The following is an 18587-nucleotide window of genomic DNA, read 5'->3' as shown; positions in this document are numbered from 1 at the left end:
TTTGGCATTCTGTTTAGCCCAGCCATTCAATTATCAAATTTCATTGTTAGTGGCTTGAGTTATAAGCCTTCTCTTCAATTCTTTTTTTTTTTTCAGTATTTCTATAACACTTTTGGTGATTGCATGTTCCCTGCAGATATTGTCAAGATTCTTTTAGAATATAGTAAATCACAGTTATTTCACTCTATAGATGTGGAGTTACAGACAGTTATAAGCCTCCTGGCATGGGTGCTAGGAACTAAACTTGAGTCCTCTGTAAGAGCAGTAAGTGCTCTAACCACTGATCCATCTCTCCAGCCCTACTTCATCATTTTTTGTCTTACTAAAAAAAAAAAAACCTGTATCCTTCATTGTGGTGTGGAAGTACAGTGTGAGAATGAATCTAGAAGAACTTTCCAGGGCTGCACTGGCCTCCCTGGGCCATAATCCCACATCTAGCCTGGATTTTTAAACTATTTTATACATTAACTTTATTTTAGCATATGTGTATGGTGGAGACATACTATGTTTATCTATGAAGGCCAGAAGATTATTTATCAGAGTCAGTTCTTTTATTCTTCCATGTGAATTCCAGGGATCAAATTTAGGTCAAGTTTGAAGTCACGTCCCTTACTAACTGTGCCATCTTACCGGGTTCAGCCCAAAAGTTTGTGGGTATACAAATACATTGAGACAAAAACTCATTCAGTACACACTGCAGCAATATGTGTATAAATCTAGCTACATTTAAGGCATTATTTGGTCCTATGACTCATAAATTTCAAAGTATTACCTCCAAGGAAACCAGAAGTGGATCCTTTGGGTTTTAAGGCCCAGAATTAAATAATTGACATCAATTTTTGGAAATATTCATAGTCACAGAGACACATAAGAACAGAATTTCAATTCTAAAACTCTTCCTAAATCTACTCCCATCTGCTGGTAGTTGTCTAAATTTTCAATCAGAGGAAGCAGGCAAACCTGCAAGTAGATTTTCCAGCTTGACTCTCTACTACTATGCAGCATTGGGTCAATGTCTGTTCTCTCTCTAAACCTCAGTTTACCCATATCCAGTTGTTTAGGCAAAACGATACAGATTCCTTTTGGTGAGAAACAAAGAATCTCTGTAATGTCTGGATGATCAGGTGTGACGTGGCAAGACTCACAATACGAGAGCAGTCTTGTCTCTCAGTTCTTATATGTGATTAGCAATAACGTGTAACTCTTTCATTCCTTTTTCTCTTCCATGTCCATTCTCTGCAACAGTTGGGGAAGAAGGAAGATTTTTTTTTTCTTTTTTTAAGGAAGATGTAACCGTACTCCTCTGCACTTTAGGAGAAGCCGTGAGACTATGGAACATGGAATAGTTGGTTTCTAAAGTGTGTTTTCAAAGAAGAGGAAAAAGTTTAAGTTAGCAACTGTGTAAGACATTGAGAAAACCAGGAGAGTGAAGGTTTCACTGGGTTCACCCAACTAAAGTTGTGTTAGCAAGTACTGAAGGAAAGCAGAAAGGGCGTGTTTCTGTGTGTGTGAGCCTAGGACAGGAAGGTTGACCTTGAGATCCATCTTTACTTCGGTCCTTCTCTGTGGTGTTAGTGGGAGCTGTAATGATAGTGGACGTGGTTAAGCCCTTTTTCTTCTTACTGGGTAAATGAGCTCTTGTGATGCCTCGTTTGGCACCAGCTCAGGCATGGACCCAGGCTGGGTCAGGGGATGGTATGAAACCATTCCATACTCTTCTCTTCCATAACAGAAGCAGTTTCCAGGTAGGGGAAATGATAAACGCCTCCTAACAAAAATCCCAACCTTTTCCATGGGATAGCACTTGAACTCAGGTGCATCAGCATCGTCTAGTGACATGTGAAGCACTGACTTTTGCCTTCCTTCCCCCTTCAGCCTGGATCCTCACTTCCACTCTGCAATCCTGTCTACAGCAATGAATCATACCTTAGGAACACTTCATTCAGCTGGTGAATACTTTCCGCTCCCTGAATTTGTTTTTCTTGAGACTCTAAATTTAAGGAAAAGAAAACTCTGGGAAATTTGGCTCCAAGAAGACAGTTACCATCCTCTGTGGTCAATTTCCCGCATTGAGACCCTTTGGTAAGAGATTCCATCAGCCCACTCAAAGATGAAGTGCATTTGGTTAAACACATTGAGTTACTGGAGTGTCGTGGTGGTCTGAGAACAACCTCCTGATTCTTCTAAGATGTGCAAGTGTTTCAGAGCTCACATCCAGCCATGAGTGTCATATGGTCACACTTCTTTCAAAATGCAAACTCTTGGACACAAAGTCTTCTAAAAGAAACACATCACTTTCCCTTTTCAAGGAAGAGGCCAGGAGCCAGAAGTCCCTGGCTTCCCTGTGGTCTAGTCTCAGCAGTAAGCCCCTTCCTTTCCCATGGCTGGACCCAACCCAGGTGACTAGTGCTGGTCAGGGTAAAGCTGCAGAGACCTGAAGGGCCTGCGGCCTGACTGCGCGCAGCCTGAGGGGCGGGGGGGGGGGGGGGAAGCGCGCGCCTTTTTTACCCGCTCCTTGCGCCTGCGGGATTGGCTCAGCAGGTGCTGCCGTCGGAGTAGGCGGAGCCAGCCGCGCGCCCCGCCCTACTTGACACCCAGTCTCAGCCCTGAGCGGTGCCAGACGAAGCGCACCTTGCAGTGGCACACCCTGTGGACCGCTGCGGGGGGGCAGAGCTGCTGCGGAGCCACTGTTCTTTCAGGCCCTGGACTCTGGAGCGACCCCATACTCCCTACTTCCTTCAGGTCTCTCCTTAGGGTCCCGATTCTGCGGAAGGATTAGCGATTCCGCCCCTTTTGCCCCGTACTGACTCGCTCCCACCCCAACCCTGTCCCCTTTTCCAGCTGTCCGCTGCGGTCCCCAAGAGCACTGCAGCCATGGGCATCCGAGGTATGCTGCGAGCTGCTGCGCTCCTGCTGCTCATTAGGACTTGGCTGGCAGAGAGTAACGGCCCCAGTCCCACCCCAAAATTCCACTTCGAGCTCTCCTCCAGCACGCCTGAAGTCATTCTGGATCTCTTCAACTGGTAAGCAGCCCTGACTAGCTGAGCATGGAAGGGACAGGGGCAAAAGAAGGTCTTGGCCTCTGGGACAGAGCGGGCCGGGCACGAGGGATTCGGACCCGGGTTTGCCTAGGGGATGAAGCATGGGGACAGCCGTGAAATGATACTCCTAGCTTCAAGCCACCTGTTACTGCTGTGCCTTACTGTGCCTACTGTCAGCCCAATTTTTGAAGCCAGAGCACCCTCACCCCAGAGTCTACCTGATCATCGGGGACTGAGGTCCCAGGCAGCTTTTTCCCAGTCATGTTTTCTGATGCCCGTGGTACATGGGCAATTCACAAAACAGACTGGAAAGACACCTGTTTGAGTAAAGATTTCTAGTCCATTTGCTGAAACAGTATCTCTCTGTGCCTCTGTCTCTCTCTCTGGGGGAGGGGCTGTGAGGGGCTCTTTCAAATACAGCAGGTTGAAATGATGAACTGTGTAATCAGCAGCTGTAAATGGCATATAACCTCTGGCTTAAGTGGGGTAAGCTTTTGTGCTTATTCTGTGAAAACATTTGAAGATTTCAGTGTTCCTGTTTGATTTAAAGTTTCTTTAGGTCTGCAAGTATCTGAAGAGGGGATAAACCGTCATCCTTGAACTGTAAATCACACATAAAAAAAATGTGTATTTTCAAGTGGCTACCGATCTTAAATGCTGGCACATGGGAAATTTGTGGACAGAAACAGGGGGGAATGTATTTCTTTAGTTTAAGAATAATTCATGCACATACTTTTAAATGTTACAAAATTAAATTTTATGATTGAGGGAAATGAGTAATAATCTTAAGTGGCAAACTAGAAATAAACATGTATTCAGAAAGGGGGAGGGGCTAGGCTGGGCAAGGTTCCAGCAGGCAGCCCTGCAGTGCTCTCAACCCAACATTCTGACTGCGTCAGTGAACACACAGGGGGTAGGGGGAATCAGGGAGAGATGGAAAGAGCGAGAAAGAGACACCCAGAGAAACAGAGAGATGGAGATTTCAGGGGTGATGCGTCAAAGTTCCGAGGAGCCACAGTGATAGTGATGCCTGGGGCCTGTTGTCATTTAAAAGCCCTTTGGGGAATGAAAGTCTAGATTGATTCAATGAGCATCATAGAGACCTATGGAAAGGCCTACTATCTGCAGTTGAGCTGTCTTCACTTACAGATGCTCACCTAAGACACCTCCAGGCTGAAAGCACATGTGTAGTGACTAAGATGCCTATTCCCAGAATGGATATTTCGAAGACAGCTCTAAACCCCTGAAATCAGAAATGGTTTATTTCAATGAGAGTCATAAATCTATCCTACATGAGCAAGACACACACTCTTCCTCTCCCCCCCCCTCTCTTTCTGCGTCATGTGTCATATACCAACTCTCTCATACACAAGGTTGACATAAATGTAAGGGGGAAATGCCTGGACTAGGTAGAGGAGATGTGTCTTTGAGCTGGAAAACATGAGCTCAGCTCAGGGGCACACTAGCCAGTGGGAGCTGACCTCCAGGGGCAATGAGCTACCACTGGCAAGACTGCCAGCAATCTGCTTCTAGGAGTACCTCAAGGTGCAGTGTCTCAAAGAACTAAAACAATACAGTTTTCTGAGAGTATCATCTGCCCACCTTTCCTCCTCTCCTATGATGGGCTTTCTTCCCCTGACCACTATTTCTGCCTGGTAACAGGGATACAGTCCTTGGGCCCCACCCTCTGGATGAAAGCTGTGAAGGGGGAGGGGGAAAAAGAGTCTGCGTCACTGCTGTGCTTCTGGCTGACTCACTGTGGGCTGAGAAGGGAGGAAGGGAGGGTGAAAGCAAACACATATGACTGCACATGTTTGCGTATGTACAGGAGCAGTGATGGCCCTGGCAAACCAGCCACTGGTAAGTAGGCCACTAGTCAGCCAGCATTTACTCATGGCTTCTCTGTTTCAGCAAAAACTGTGCAAATGAAGCTGTGGTTCAAAAGATTTTGGACAGGGTGCTGTCAACATATGATGTCCGACTTAGACCAAATTTTGGAGGTAAGCCATATTGAGACACCAGAGGCTTTTATGTTAGATGGAATAGAGCCAGTATCACCCTGGAAGCTAACCAGGCTCTACACCTCTGTCCCGACCCCCAGAACCTAGTTTCTTGAACCTGCATGGGAGCTCCTTCAGGTTTGGGCCTTCTGCTCTCTTTCATTAAATATGTGACTTTCTATGCCAGAAACTTTTTACTCCTTACTCCCTTCTAAAGGTGTTGCTACCCTTAAGCAATTCTACAAGTTGAGAATTGAGGCCTCTGTCACCTAACCCACCTAGGCCTGGGACCCTGCTAGAATGCCCTGTTTTTCCAAGCCTTCAGCTTTCACCAAATTCAGTTCATCTAGCATGCCATATTATATGTGCTCTTCATAAAATTCAGTCTGATGGCCACTAACAGAGATAAGAAGTGACAAGAAAACAGGACAGATTCGTGTAGGATGGGATACAATCTACTCAGTAGTCACTGCTAATGATTCAAATTTGTGCTCATCTGTAACTGTCTTCTGAAAATACTATACCACCTTGGAAAGCAAGGAAGTTTCTCTTGGCCCTAAATTGAAGAGGTGAGACTATTAGCTGGTACTTCCCTGCAATACATGAGGGCAGAAGGCTCAAGCCAAGGACTCCAAGGTGAGTCTGCATGGGAAACAGGGTTGAAAAAAGGCAGAAGGCATATAATGTCTTCTGCCAGTGGCAGCAGCTTTTCCATGTGGCATATAGAAATTCAGGGGATAAAGCACAGCCAATACCCCTTACATGGTACTAGCCTCTGAATCATTGTGCCAAGCCCGAAAGGATGACTCTTTCTCACTTTAACATTTGTCCACAAAAGACCAAATAGTAGCCATCTCCACTCAATGAGTGCATGTTCACCACTGTTTCAGGATCAGGCTGCCCTCCCTGCACCATTCAAGACTAAAAGAAGGGAAGAGAGGCAAGAGTGCATGTCTGGGTACGGTCCAGCACTATAGGGCCACAGGAGGCCTGAAGCCTCTTGCTGTCAACTTTCATGTTCCAACGAGTGTTATGACCACGCCAGGCTGGAGCATATGATAAAATATGGGCCCTTACAATTACTCTGCCAAACAGATGGGGCAGTAGGAGGAGGGGACAAGGAGAACTTAGGACCACCTGCCATTTAGATGGAAAGGAACACTGCAGGCTGTAAGGCTGGGGCTGTTGCATGGGAGAAATATGGTAGAAGACCCATTGATCAGACAGCCAGGCTAGAGCATTCAGGGTTTAGGGAGCCTAGGACTCTCTGTATAGCCTCTAATAAACAGAGTACCCTCTGTATTTAATATGGAATACGGTTTTAGGGCTTAATCTTCACACATAAGAATTTCTGACTCCCTCCCTCACACACACAGGAACATGAGACAGATACCAAACATCATAAAGAAAGACATGGAGTGTTTTCACCTTAGCTAGAGAAATAAGAGTACTGTCCCCTTCCTCTGGTTGTGTCCCTGTGCCATATCATGGCTTGGCAAGGCAAATATGCTCTGCATTTTAGTACCTATTACCTCTTCAGCTAAGAGCCCTGGCCTTTTCACTCCACAACATTCCACATGAGTAAAGGCATCATTAGGATGGTCTAGAGAAGACTTACCTTGGAGGAAGGGGCTGGCAATCAGGCTTTGAAGAAATGAGCTGGCATGTAGGCCTCTCTGGGGCTTGTTGCCTAATAACACAGATACCATCTGCTAAAAATGTAGGGATGGCAGCCTGAAAGGCAGCAATCAAACCCAGTGTTTCTAGGAAGCTCTGTCACTACATAGAATTTTCCTGGAGCTTTTCAAACTAGTGTTGGAGTCTGGGCTACACCCTAACACAACTTCATTTGCTTCTCAGTTGCCATTCATACACTTATTCCCCAAAGCACTTTGCTCTTTGAGGTGCTGGGTTTGAAATAATACATCTTCCTTTAGCTCAGCTTCTATGCAATCAGCCTGCAGTGAAACCAGCAGGTTGAATTGCAAGCATCACATGTACACATATTTCCCTAGCAGCAGCGTGGTGTAATATGCTTTGCTGTAAACTGGTGGGAGAATAATAAGATAGATTTCTCCATAGTATCTTACAGTTTACTATTTTCATAACCATGATCATATTTGAGGCTTGCCAATGGACACTGAAAATGCTCAGGCAAAGCGAAAAACACAGGAGGTAGAACACTTTCACATTAAACACACCATCATTAAACAGTATTAACTCACATGAGCACACTCATGAATTTACTCACATAGACACATATAAGCATGACCATACATCCACTTAAATTTGCATATTAATGCACACAAACATGACCCAAACTCATACATTAACACTCATATAAAATGGCCAAATATATATGTGTGAAAAATACTTGCTCATGTACAAACATACAGAAATAATCACAAAATTCATTTCTATAGATAAATACACAATTTGCTCACACAATCAGACGTTTACATTAACACACTCATACTTATGAACATATTCATATGTTCATTGCCATGAAAATACATTCACACATGCAGACAGATACATTCATGCACACAGACAAGTTAAAAAACACACCTAAATATGAACACACTTGGTCGCACATTCACTAAACACAAATATGCTTACATATACTCATTTATACCCACATATAATCACATAACTCTATTCCTACATAAGAGCAAATACATCTACATACTCACACATATACACATAAATATTCTGACACATTGACAAACCATCTGCACTCAAATATGTGTTCATATGTATATATAAACATGAATGTTCACATATGTATACTTAAAAATCCACTCACACTTTAATACACAGTAATACATTAATACACAAACATGCCTCATGTACTCAAATATACCTATAAATTCTGTCATGTTATACATTATCAAACTCATACATCCACACACATTCACACACAGTTATGTTTGCTTACACAAACACACTGATTCACTCCCACATATGGGCAAACAGTGACATTCATACACAGATGAACATAGTACCTATTGATGCACTCAAATATGCCTGCAGACATAAACACACAGGCAAATTTACACATTACCATCCTTATGTACATATGCTTACAGTACCACACATGACCAAGGTCACACAAAACTCATATTCATTCACACAAATATGCTCACATACACTCACTGCCATATAAAAATATTCAAGATGCATACAAACTCATTCATACACATAGGCAAGCTCACAGACACCCATATATGAGCATGCAGAATCATATATTCATTTATATACTACTGTACTCATACCACACATTCACTTCCATACACCACATCTACATGCCTGTGTATCCTGATTCCACAAAGCGGTACTGAAATGAACATGTAAGTACATGCCTTCACAAACTCCCATAGTCACACATGTTATTGCCTCATGATCAATATCCTCATGTTTCATTTGAACTCTCTCATATGTTGTCTCTCACACAACTCACTGTACCAGACAAACATGCCTGCAGAACATAGTAGATCACACAAAAATGCTCGTACGACACACTGGATCACACAAGCATGCATGCACACTGACTCATACACAGACATGAGCACACGCATGTGGACACATTCATTGGAATATAAACACATTCCCAAAGTCATTCACTCACACAGAGCCAGGAATCTTAGTTCTTTTTCATGGGCTTGTAGAGTTTCAATTTTTTATCAGAAAGCATTTACCACAGAGTGCTTCATTTCATATTTTCCTTTTGTGTTGCTCTTATACCTTCCTTTCAGCACAGCATAAGCAAGACCTTGCTCTAAGCACTTGACCTTCATTTAACTATGATACCATTACCCCCATTTAACACACAAGGAAGCTCAGACTCAGAGAGGTTAGGTGACTTAAGATCATACAACCAGCAAACCTCCAAACTAGTTTTAGCCTAGACAACTGAGTCTTGAGTACATATTCTTAACCTTTATCCAAATATTCCTGTGATTGTATCTTCCTGTATTGTAGGAGCTCCTGTGCCTGTGTCAGTATCTATCTATGTGTCCAGTATTGAACAGATCTCAGAAATAAATATGGTAAGTCTATAGGTTCTAGTCATGGTGCTGGAGATACGGGACAAGAAGCATAGTCATAGGCAACTCTAATTGTCTGACCAGTGACAGAAGTCACATGAAAGGGAGTAAGGGTAGGTTTAAAAGTGACAGCCCTCCGGAATAGCAAAAAAGTCAATTGAAGGCTCACATCACAGCATATCCAAAAGTTCAGTTACATGTAGATTATCAACTCAAAAAAACTCTATGAAGCTTTAAAAAGATTTAATAGCATCCTATGTTTGTAGTCCAGGATAGTTGAGATTTCGTCTGAGATACACATTGCCCAAACCGGAAGTTTTGCTGAGGTTGATGGGTTGAAAACACTGCTGTCACCTATTCTCAGCTTTTTCAGGAAGACAAATGGCCACTTTCACTTTACCATTGTAATTTCTTCCTGTTTGGGGCATGTATGGTATTTTTTACATAGTTCTATATATTATATGTTCATATATGGAAATAGTCTCCAGGAAAAGAGGAGAGCAAATTATAGTTACACACAGCAACTTTGGGTGAGCCTCACAAGTACAATACTGTGTAGGTAAAAGGGGGTTACAGATATATAGTTTGGTTCTAATTGAAAAACATTACAAAAAGAAGTCCAACTAAGCATTGTGTTTTCTAAAACTACACATGGAAACAATGAAACTCTATCCTGAAGCATGGGAAATGGTACCATAACAGCTTGAATAATGTTTCCTGCTGGTTGTGGAAAATGTGCTCTGAAAATCACACATTGGAGCTTTCTTTTTTTGTTTTTTTTTTGTTTTTTTTTTGTTTTTTTTTTTGGTTTTTTTTTGTTTTTTTTTTATTACATATTTTCCTCAATTTGGAGCTTTCTTTTTTATTATTTTTTATTAAATATTTTCTTCATTTACATTTCAAATGCTATCCCAAAAGTCCCCTATACCCTCCCCCCACCCTGCTCCCCTACCCACCTACTCCCACTTCTTGGCCCTGGTGTTCCCCTGTACTGGGGCATATAAAGTTTGCGTGTCCAATGGGCCTCTCTTTCCAGTGATGGCTGACTAGGCCATCTTCTGATACATATGCAGCTAGAGATACGAGCTCCGGGGGGTACTGGTTAGTTCATATTGTTCCACCTATAGGGTTGCAGACCCCTTCAGCTCCTTGGGTGCTTTCTCTAGGTCCTCCATTGGGGGCCTGTGTCCCATTTTATAGATGACTGTGAGCATCCACTTCTGTATTTGCTAGGCCCCGGCATAGTCTCACAAGAGACAGCTATATCAGGTTCCTTTCAGCAAAATCTTGCTGGCATATGCAATAGTGTCTGTGTTTGGTGGCTGATTATGGGATGGACTCCTGAGTGGGGCAGTCTCTGGATGGTCCATCCTTTTGTCTTAGCACATTGGAGCTTTCTTAACCTGGATATTAATATAGAAGCTTAATTTTTGTTGTTTCTTCTTAAGCATGTTTATGCACCCATCTGCATGATATGTTTCATATAGTAGCATATATGTATGTGTGCACATATAATATATGTATACAAAAGACCGAGAGCCGGACAATCTAACAACTATCATGTGCCTGTCTGCCCCAAGGACTACACAATCACAATGTTTTTGCATCAGACCTGGAAGGACACACGCTTAGCTTACTATGAAACCAACCTGAACCTGACCCTGGATTATCGGATGCATGAAAAGCTCTGGGTTCCTGACTGCTACTTTGTGAATAGCAAAGATGCCTTTGTGCATGATGTAACTGTGGAGAATCGTGTATTTCAACTTCACCCAGATGGGACAGTGCGATATGGCATCCGGTGAGTCCCTATAAGTCTTGGGCTGTTCTGTATCCCACACGCTTTTACATACTTTCCAATCCCTCATGCAGATGTTCCCCTCTTCAGGAAATCCTCAAAATTCCCATGGCTGAATACTCAATTTAAAAAAAAAATGAGGTCCCAGTTTAGATACTATAACTGACTTCTACCCTTTCAAATGAGTCCTATGGTGGGAGGGTTTATTAAGCTCACTGGGAGCAGTGTTACTTTATTTTGTGGAAAATGAAGGAAGAAATTGACAATGTTGCCTACCATTTGTAAGAGGAAATACTGTTTTTGTTCATTTTGTATGTAATTTTATAATTAAAAAAAAAACTGATTCCCTGGACCAAATGATCTCTTCCTCCATTCTGCTTATGTGTGTTGAATTCTTTATCTCCATGCAACAATGAGGGAGACTGAAGAATGCTGAAACCTGGGCTCCACCTCTTTCCCTCCTTTGCACTATGCAGGGTATCAGGAGAAGAGGGAGCTAATTCTGTAAGAGGGTTATGGTATGGCTTCTCAGCATCTGCTCTCTATACAGAGAACACGTGCACACTGATCATCTTCGACTGATCCATTTACAATAGAGCCATCACCAAAGCTGTCTTCACACTTTCAGCTCAGATTGTCAGTAATGCAAGCTGATAGGTCATCTTAGCCCAGAAAATGTTTCCTGGTGGTAGCTACCATGGTTTGTTTGATAGGTCTAATCATTGGGTTTCCCTTACTCTGGTGTACTCTTTCTCCATTTCTTCCTTTCTTCTTCTTCCATCCACATGGAATCATGGAATATCAATGCTTACATGAAATTGATCAATAATAACTCTTGTTTAAAGTAAAGGAGCCATTGGCTAATGAATAATACTTGGGAAATTCATTTTTAAGGAGGAAAGTACATACTACTCAGTCCCCAAAATGAAATTCCTCCAAGGATTGACGGTGCTTAGACTAGCTTAGCAGATGAGAAGGAAAGAAAATGGCATAGGACAGAAATGAGGCAATAGAGAGGTTTTATGCTGTTTTCAAGCACAAGTCACCTCCCTAGCCCCACCAAGGCCATTTACTCAGATTCCACTCCTGGGTGAACAGCATAGCAGTCAATACTCCTTCTAGCTGTATCTACTGTCAGCACTGTCTGGATCATCCATGGATAAGCATTTTGTGCCCACTGATGTCTTTGTAGCTCTCAGTGCCACGTAGCCCCTCACTACTAACATGGATGTAGATATGGTCTAAGGCCGCCCTGGGTCACTGCCTACATTTATACTAGCACACCACATTCCTGCTTTCCCCAATGGTTATGCAGGTCTAATGCACATTACACATAACACACAGTGTTCTCTCAACAGCTTTGTTGATACTTTAACAAGCACAGGTGTTTCTGTCTCTGTATTGTTTCCTCAAGGGCCCTTCCCTTTGTGATGTTCTGTGGTTTTTCTGGCATGACATATATCTGCTCTTTGTTTCAGCTCTGCCAAATCTATGGATTCTTTATCAAATTCCAGTTTTTGTCTTTCTTTGCTTCTCCCCAATGCCAAACATGTGTCAACCCTTCACCTAACCTTTGCCTCCCCACCCTGCGGAATCCTTAGGGGTGAGCTTGAATTATTTCCTTTCCTTTTCTGTTTTCCTTGGCAGACTTACCACAACAGCAGCCTGTTCCCTGGATCTGCAAAAATTCCCTATGGACAAACAATCCTGCAAGCTGGAGGTGGAGAGCTGTGCGTATTTCTCCTGTGGATCCTTCATCCCTGAGTTGGGCTATACCAGTCAGGGAAGCAGGAGTAGAGTTGACACCAAGAACAGCACAGCTCCTTTCCCTCTTTCTCCCCAAATATGTTCACAAGCAGTATATAAATGATAGATGGATGGTGGCTGCATAATAAGCTGACAGATAGCTGTATATGCCTGATATCTGGCAGTAGGTGGCCTTTATTGTATAGGTAATTCAACTGAGAAACTATACATACTCATAGGTAAAAGTGCAAGCATCTTTCAGCTACACATTCCTTCCTGCCTAAAAACTCCAAAGTGGAAGTTCTCTTTCTTTGCAAGTATTTAGACTCCCCCATGCTCACACTCAGAAAGCCACAAAGTAGCCCCCAAATTCTAAGCACCAACCATGATTTGTTTTTCACAGATTTCTGTGGAGTGAAAGCTGCCTAGATTAACTCTTTGTTTCACCTCCCAGATGGCTACACTGTCGAAGACATTGTGTTATCCTGGGAAGATGATAATGCCATCCACATTACTGATGGGCTGCATATCCCTCAGTACACGTACCTGGGGAGAACAATTACCAGCAAGGAAGTGTACTTCTACACAGGTTGGCCAGACAGCCTCTTTCTCTCCTGTTTCTTGTTCCCTTTACACCAGTACAAACTCTGCCTTTGATCCTTATAGTTGTCTCCATCCTTTCCCATTTCTTTGGTTCTGAACACATCTCATCTTCCCTTCCCCCTTGATAAGTCCCTAGTGATGGAGGATCTCCTCTACAGATGAAGAATAAGTGTGGAAGGCTTGGGCAGACTGACAACACTCTACAGCTGGAAATGATTCCTGCTCCTCAAAGGGCTGGCCTCTCACCCTCCATCTGCTTGCAGCCTGAAAACATCTCATGTGGAAATGAGTGAAGCAGGAGGCAAGCTAGAGCTGACTTTCATAGGCCTAATACTGGTGTGTATTCTTACAGGCTCCTACATGCGCCTGATAGTGAAGTTCCAGGTTCAGAGGGAAGTCCGCAGTTACCTTGTGCAGGTCTATTGGCCCACGGTCCTCACCACCATTCTCTCCTGGATATCATTTTGGATGAACTATGATTCCTCTGCAGCCAGGGTAACTATTGGTAAGTTCTCTCTATCTCCACCTCAGGAAGAAACTTGGATCATTTTACTTAGAGAAACAAAGACAGAACAGAGAAGACCTTGAACTTCAGGTCTAGGTTTAGGGGACTCATCAAATGTTTTGAGCAAGGAACAGTCTAGAATATTGAGCTACTTGGCCCATTTTTACCATCTGTGGAGCAGAATTGTCTCTTTTCCTTTAGGGACACAACTATGGCTATATATGTGTGATATTTTAGGGTTCAGAAAACTTCAGATACTAAAAGAAGACTTTATAGAACTGGAGATATGAATTACTTAAACCATGGTTAGAAATTTGAACTTGATCCAGAGCAATAAACCTGATAAAGCATAGGGAGCAGGAGCAAGGAGAGGACATGGGCAAACCTTCACCCCAGAGGTGGCCTCTGCTCACCTCCTTTGAGGTATAGACCCAAAGGTTTGCTAAAATTGCAGCTATTGAAGGAGACTAAACCTCTACTGTGTTGTTCATAGGACTAACTTCGATCCTTGTCCTGACTACCATCGACTCACATATGCGGGATAAACTCCCCCATATTTCCTGTATCAAAGCTATTGACATCTACATCCTTGTATGCCTATTCTTCGTTTTCCTGTCACTGCTGGAGTATGTCTACATCAACTACCTTTTCTTCAGCCAAGTACCTCGGCGTAATCACAGAAGATGCAGGAAACCCAGGAGAGTTGTTGCCCGATACCGCTACCAAGAAGTGGTGGTAGCAAATGTGCAGGTTTGACATTTTGACTGACAGTCAAGCTGTTCTCAGCACCTCCTCAGCCTAGGCTTAGCATTTGACCCTTTCACATTCCATAGTTGCTTTTATCCTCATCAAGCATACCCACACTCATCTATAGATAATAATTATTTGATATCATGAAGCAAGAAAAGTCAGAACTTGATTTCTCTAGATCTTCAATCCAAGTTTGCTCCATTTTACAGGCTTCCAGAATAAGTGATGAAACTAGAAGGGGAAGGGAGGTACAGGGAAACTGGCCTACTTTTCCTTCCCTGTCACTTCAGACACCTGAAAACATACTGAGCCCTTTGCTTTGGGGTATATATAAATGCCCAACAACACCACTTCTTTGAAGAAAGCTCAACCTCATGCTACCTGGGAAGCCTACATATAGCACACAGTATTACTGAGGTCACAACTGTTCCACAGGGAGATAGTTACTTGGCTGCAGCTATGAAATTCTCTGCATGCTACCTCCTGGTTCAGTTTCTCAAACCCTCTAAGTACCTGAGAGAGCCCAACAGGCTCTGTCCATCAAAGATGTCAATAGTAGCTTTGCAAGCACTAATCAGGAAAGTTCCTTCCTTTTTCTCTTGCCCTATGCATGCCCACTAGGTGATATGAAACTAATCAGCTTATTCATTATCTCCTTCAAGGATGGCCTGATTAATGTTGAAGACAGAGTAGAAGACAGAGCTGGTCCCCTTCCTGACAGCCCCATGCAGGCTCATCTGGCAAGCCAGGAAAGTCTAGGATCCTTGGTGTTCACATCAGAGCAGGCCCAGCTGGCTACCTCGGAAAGTCTCAGTCCACTCTCTTCTGCCTCAAGCCAGACTCAATTGGCCACTGGAGAAAGCCTGAGTGATCTTCCCTCCACCTCTGAGCAAACACTGCCTGATTGTACCATTCACTTTCATGGCTTTCTTACTAATGACAGTATTATCCCCATCAAAATCCACAGCCGATCTGATGCCTGCGATAATGAAGACTCCGAAGAAAGCCTGGGCTCTGAGGAGAGCCATGGCCATGGAAGCAGCCACACTGGAAGGCTCAAGCTCCAGATTAGCCAGAGGTGTGTGCAAGAAGCAAGTTGGGACCTTGATCAAATTGAGAGCTTACAGGATGACATCAGTATCACGAGCAGCTGGCTTGGCCTTGATGAACAATGCAAGGGGGATGCTGACAGTGTCTGGAGCCTTACTGAGGAGGAGCTCATGGCCTGTGACCAAGAGAAGGACAGTAGCTCAGAGTCTGAGGAGAATTGCTCCCCAAGCCCTGGCTGCTCCTTCAAGGAAGGGTTCTCTTTTCAGCTCTTTAAGCCTAACCGGGTCCCCAAGGTTGATAGATGGTCCCGTTTCCTCTTCCCTCTTTCCTTTGGGCTGTTCAATGTGGTTTACTGGTTATACCATGTCTATTAGTTTCTCATACACCACAGCAGCAGAGATACTACGATGCGTTTCCTTTATGGTTTCTTCAGTTTTATCTTTTTCTCTTCCCCTTTTTCATTTTAGTTTGCAAAGGGTGTCTGTTTGTTTGTTAATTTGTTTTGGGAGGTTGTTTTGTTTTGTTTGGAAGAGGCAATCAAATCCATTGGGCACTTCTCTTTATTATAAGGTGGGGAGGAGATAGAGAAAACATGTAGCCAGAGGAGAAAGAGTGAGGAGGACTTGGAGATAAATTGCACATTGATTTCCTCCTGCTAGAAAATTCTCACCTTTCACTTTAAACTGTCCATCAGCCTAGAAATGCCCTTGGAAGTATTTAGAAGACAGAGAAGAGCCACACTAAGGAAGGGGGATAATCTGGTTGACAAACATTCCTGGGACATTTGGTTTTAGTCCCCTCAAAGTGTTGAAATTTCTCTTGCTTCACTTTTTTCCTTCCTCTTGGGTGCCATGCACCTTGTCTGCCTGCTAAAAATTACTTTGGGAGAAGAAGTCAAACCAAGTTGGTCTGGGGTATGCAGAGGAGGGGCTAGGCATAGCTTAGATATTCTGACAAAGGAAAATTGGGAATCATTTGAAAGTGCCTTGCACTTTGAGTGTAGAGTTGTGATACAGGAGTGGGAAGGGCAGGTGGGTAGGAGGGACTGCCAAAGAAATATAGCAGAGTAAGTGAGAAAACATGCTTCCATCAAGGGTATGTGAGACAGGGGAGTGATGTCAGGTTGAAGTTTTGTACATGTTCAGCTATTCCCTTTTAAGTTACTAGACCTTCTTTTGCCAGCATTTGCCCTTCACATTACCTGACAGTAGGGACTGAGTACTTCTGTTCAGTTATGAGTTAGGTTTCTATCAATTGCCTGGTTGATTACTAGTTACAGTAGACACACTTGGTGAGTAAGCACTAGTTGAGAAAATTTCAGGTTTGCTATTTCACCATGGGCCTAGAATAGCATATGAACAACTACTGTAAATCTATATACTAATCCTTTCTATTTGTCTAGTGCATAGTAAGTGTCAACGAGCTCCCTGACCCATCACATCGTTGGATCCTCACAGGAGCCCTGTGAGCCAGGGAAGACAAAGCACCTTGTCCCCAGTGTTCCAAGGAAAATGTGGAGCTTGTGTGCCATGCTCAAAGATGCTTGTTCTTATCCTTATCTGCTTAACTCTCAACTAACTGCCCCTTCCCTGTGCTCAAGCTGCCAAGCTCACTGGACAGCACCTGGAGCATCTCTAGATGAAGAGGCCAGCCACTGAACATGGAGCCTACTCAGCAGGGCTCCTGATAAGAGTGGGATGAGCCTGTACACCAACTTTCCAGGAAGCACCAGCTTATTGATGGAGGTCATGAGGGAGCTTTTCCAAGCACTCAACCTATATCCCCCCTTCCTCTATAGGCAGCCTCTCCTTCAGCCCTATACTCCTCTGCCCACCCACTTTCTTAAGTATACTCCTGTACTTCTATGTTTATATGTTTCTGTGTATCTCTGAGGATCACTATGTATGTATTCAGGTAGGTCTATGTGCTATACATACAACCATCTGAGAAGCTGTACTAGTGCCAATCTACATTAGTATATATGAATGCAAATCTGCACTGTGTGGATGAATAGTATGTATGCATCTCTATGAGAGTGTCACTTGTATACTTATAGTAACACAGCTGAATGCATTCTGCATACATTCATAGAATGTGCATGTCTATATACCTGTGTTTGTCAAACTTAGTTGGTGTAAAAGGATATACATAAAAAGACCACATGTATTCCCTTTAGGAGGTTCTTGTAGAAACAGCATGACTCTAGTGACCTGTTTTAGCACAGTGGGGAAAGTCTTAGTTAGCTGGACTGATTAACTCCCTCTTTTCAGTTCTTGAGAGCCAGGTGGACCTATTGGGAAAGTACATTTGTAGCTAATTCTTGGACAGGCTTGGCTGCTTGGACAGACCCACAAATCTACCTTGTGTTTGGAGTTTGAACATTCCTTACTATAACTTGATTCAGGGAAAGAGTCAGAGAAGTAAAAATGGAAAGGAGCACTAGGTACTGAATAGATGATCTCAGTATTGTCTCTTTTCCATACATAGGCACAATTCTAACCTTTTATGCATACACACCCAGACACATATACCTACTTCATTACATGTGCATACGAGCACCCACACACTGAATTATATTTACAAGCATGTCCAGATATATACACACACAAGCACGCACACACACACATACTTCTAAAACAACTCAAAACAAGGAAGTTTTACCAAAATATCTAAGATTGTCTATTGGGGGCGGGGGGGGGACCCAGCATAAAACGATCCAGATTAAAGGGAGAGCAAAGAGTTCTCCTCTGGAATCTGAGCATTCATTAGATGTGCACTTGGGTCTGGAGACCTGTAATCTTGTAGTGTTGAACACATCACTGGAGTAAAGTTACTAAGAGGGATTAGAGTAGTGGGACCAACGATAAAGTAGAGAAGAGGCAGAGAGGCCAGTTGTAAATATCCATGTAGCTAGATATAGCATACCCTAAAAAGACTATTTTGCCCTAATGTGCTGCAATGAGAGCAGTTAAACTGCAATTCATACTATGTGAGGTTACATGTACCATGGAGATCTGGCAATGACAGCTTTTCAGGAACTTGAATCTT

At 43.2% G+C, this 18587-nt stretch overlaps 1 protein-coding gene across 1 annotated transcript; it reads left to right on the top strand.

The window, feature by feature from the left end:
• Nucleotides 1-2662: 2662 nt before the first annotated feature.
• Gabrq (gamma-aminobutyric acid type A receptor subunit theta) lies at nt 2663-15913 on the top strand. The gene is made up of 10 exons (XM_029473534.2): nt 2663-2742; nt 2842-3023; nt 4953-5041; nt 9023-9090; nt 10668-10888; nt 12533-12615; nt 13086-13220; nt 13587-13739; nt 14233-14489; nt 15152-15913. Exons 2-10 carry the CDS (start codon nt 2875-2877, stop codon nt 15911-15913), a joined length of 1917 nt encoding a protein of 638 aa, XP_029329394.1. The 5' UTR covers nt 2663-2742; nt 2842-2874.
• Nucleotides 15914-18587: the final 2674 nt, after the last annotated feature.

The sequence above is a fragment of the Mus caroli genome, unplaced genomic scaffold, assembly GCF_978045245.1.
Source record: "Mus caroli unplaced genomic scaffold, Mus_caroli_1 scaffold_5, whole genome shotgun sequence".
Taxonomy (NCBI): domain Eukaryota; kingdom Metazoa; phylum Chordata; class Mammalia; order Rodentia; family Muridae; genus Mus; species Mus caroli.
This window is presented reverse-complemented; position numbering and strand designations above follow the sequence as displayed.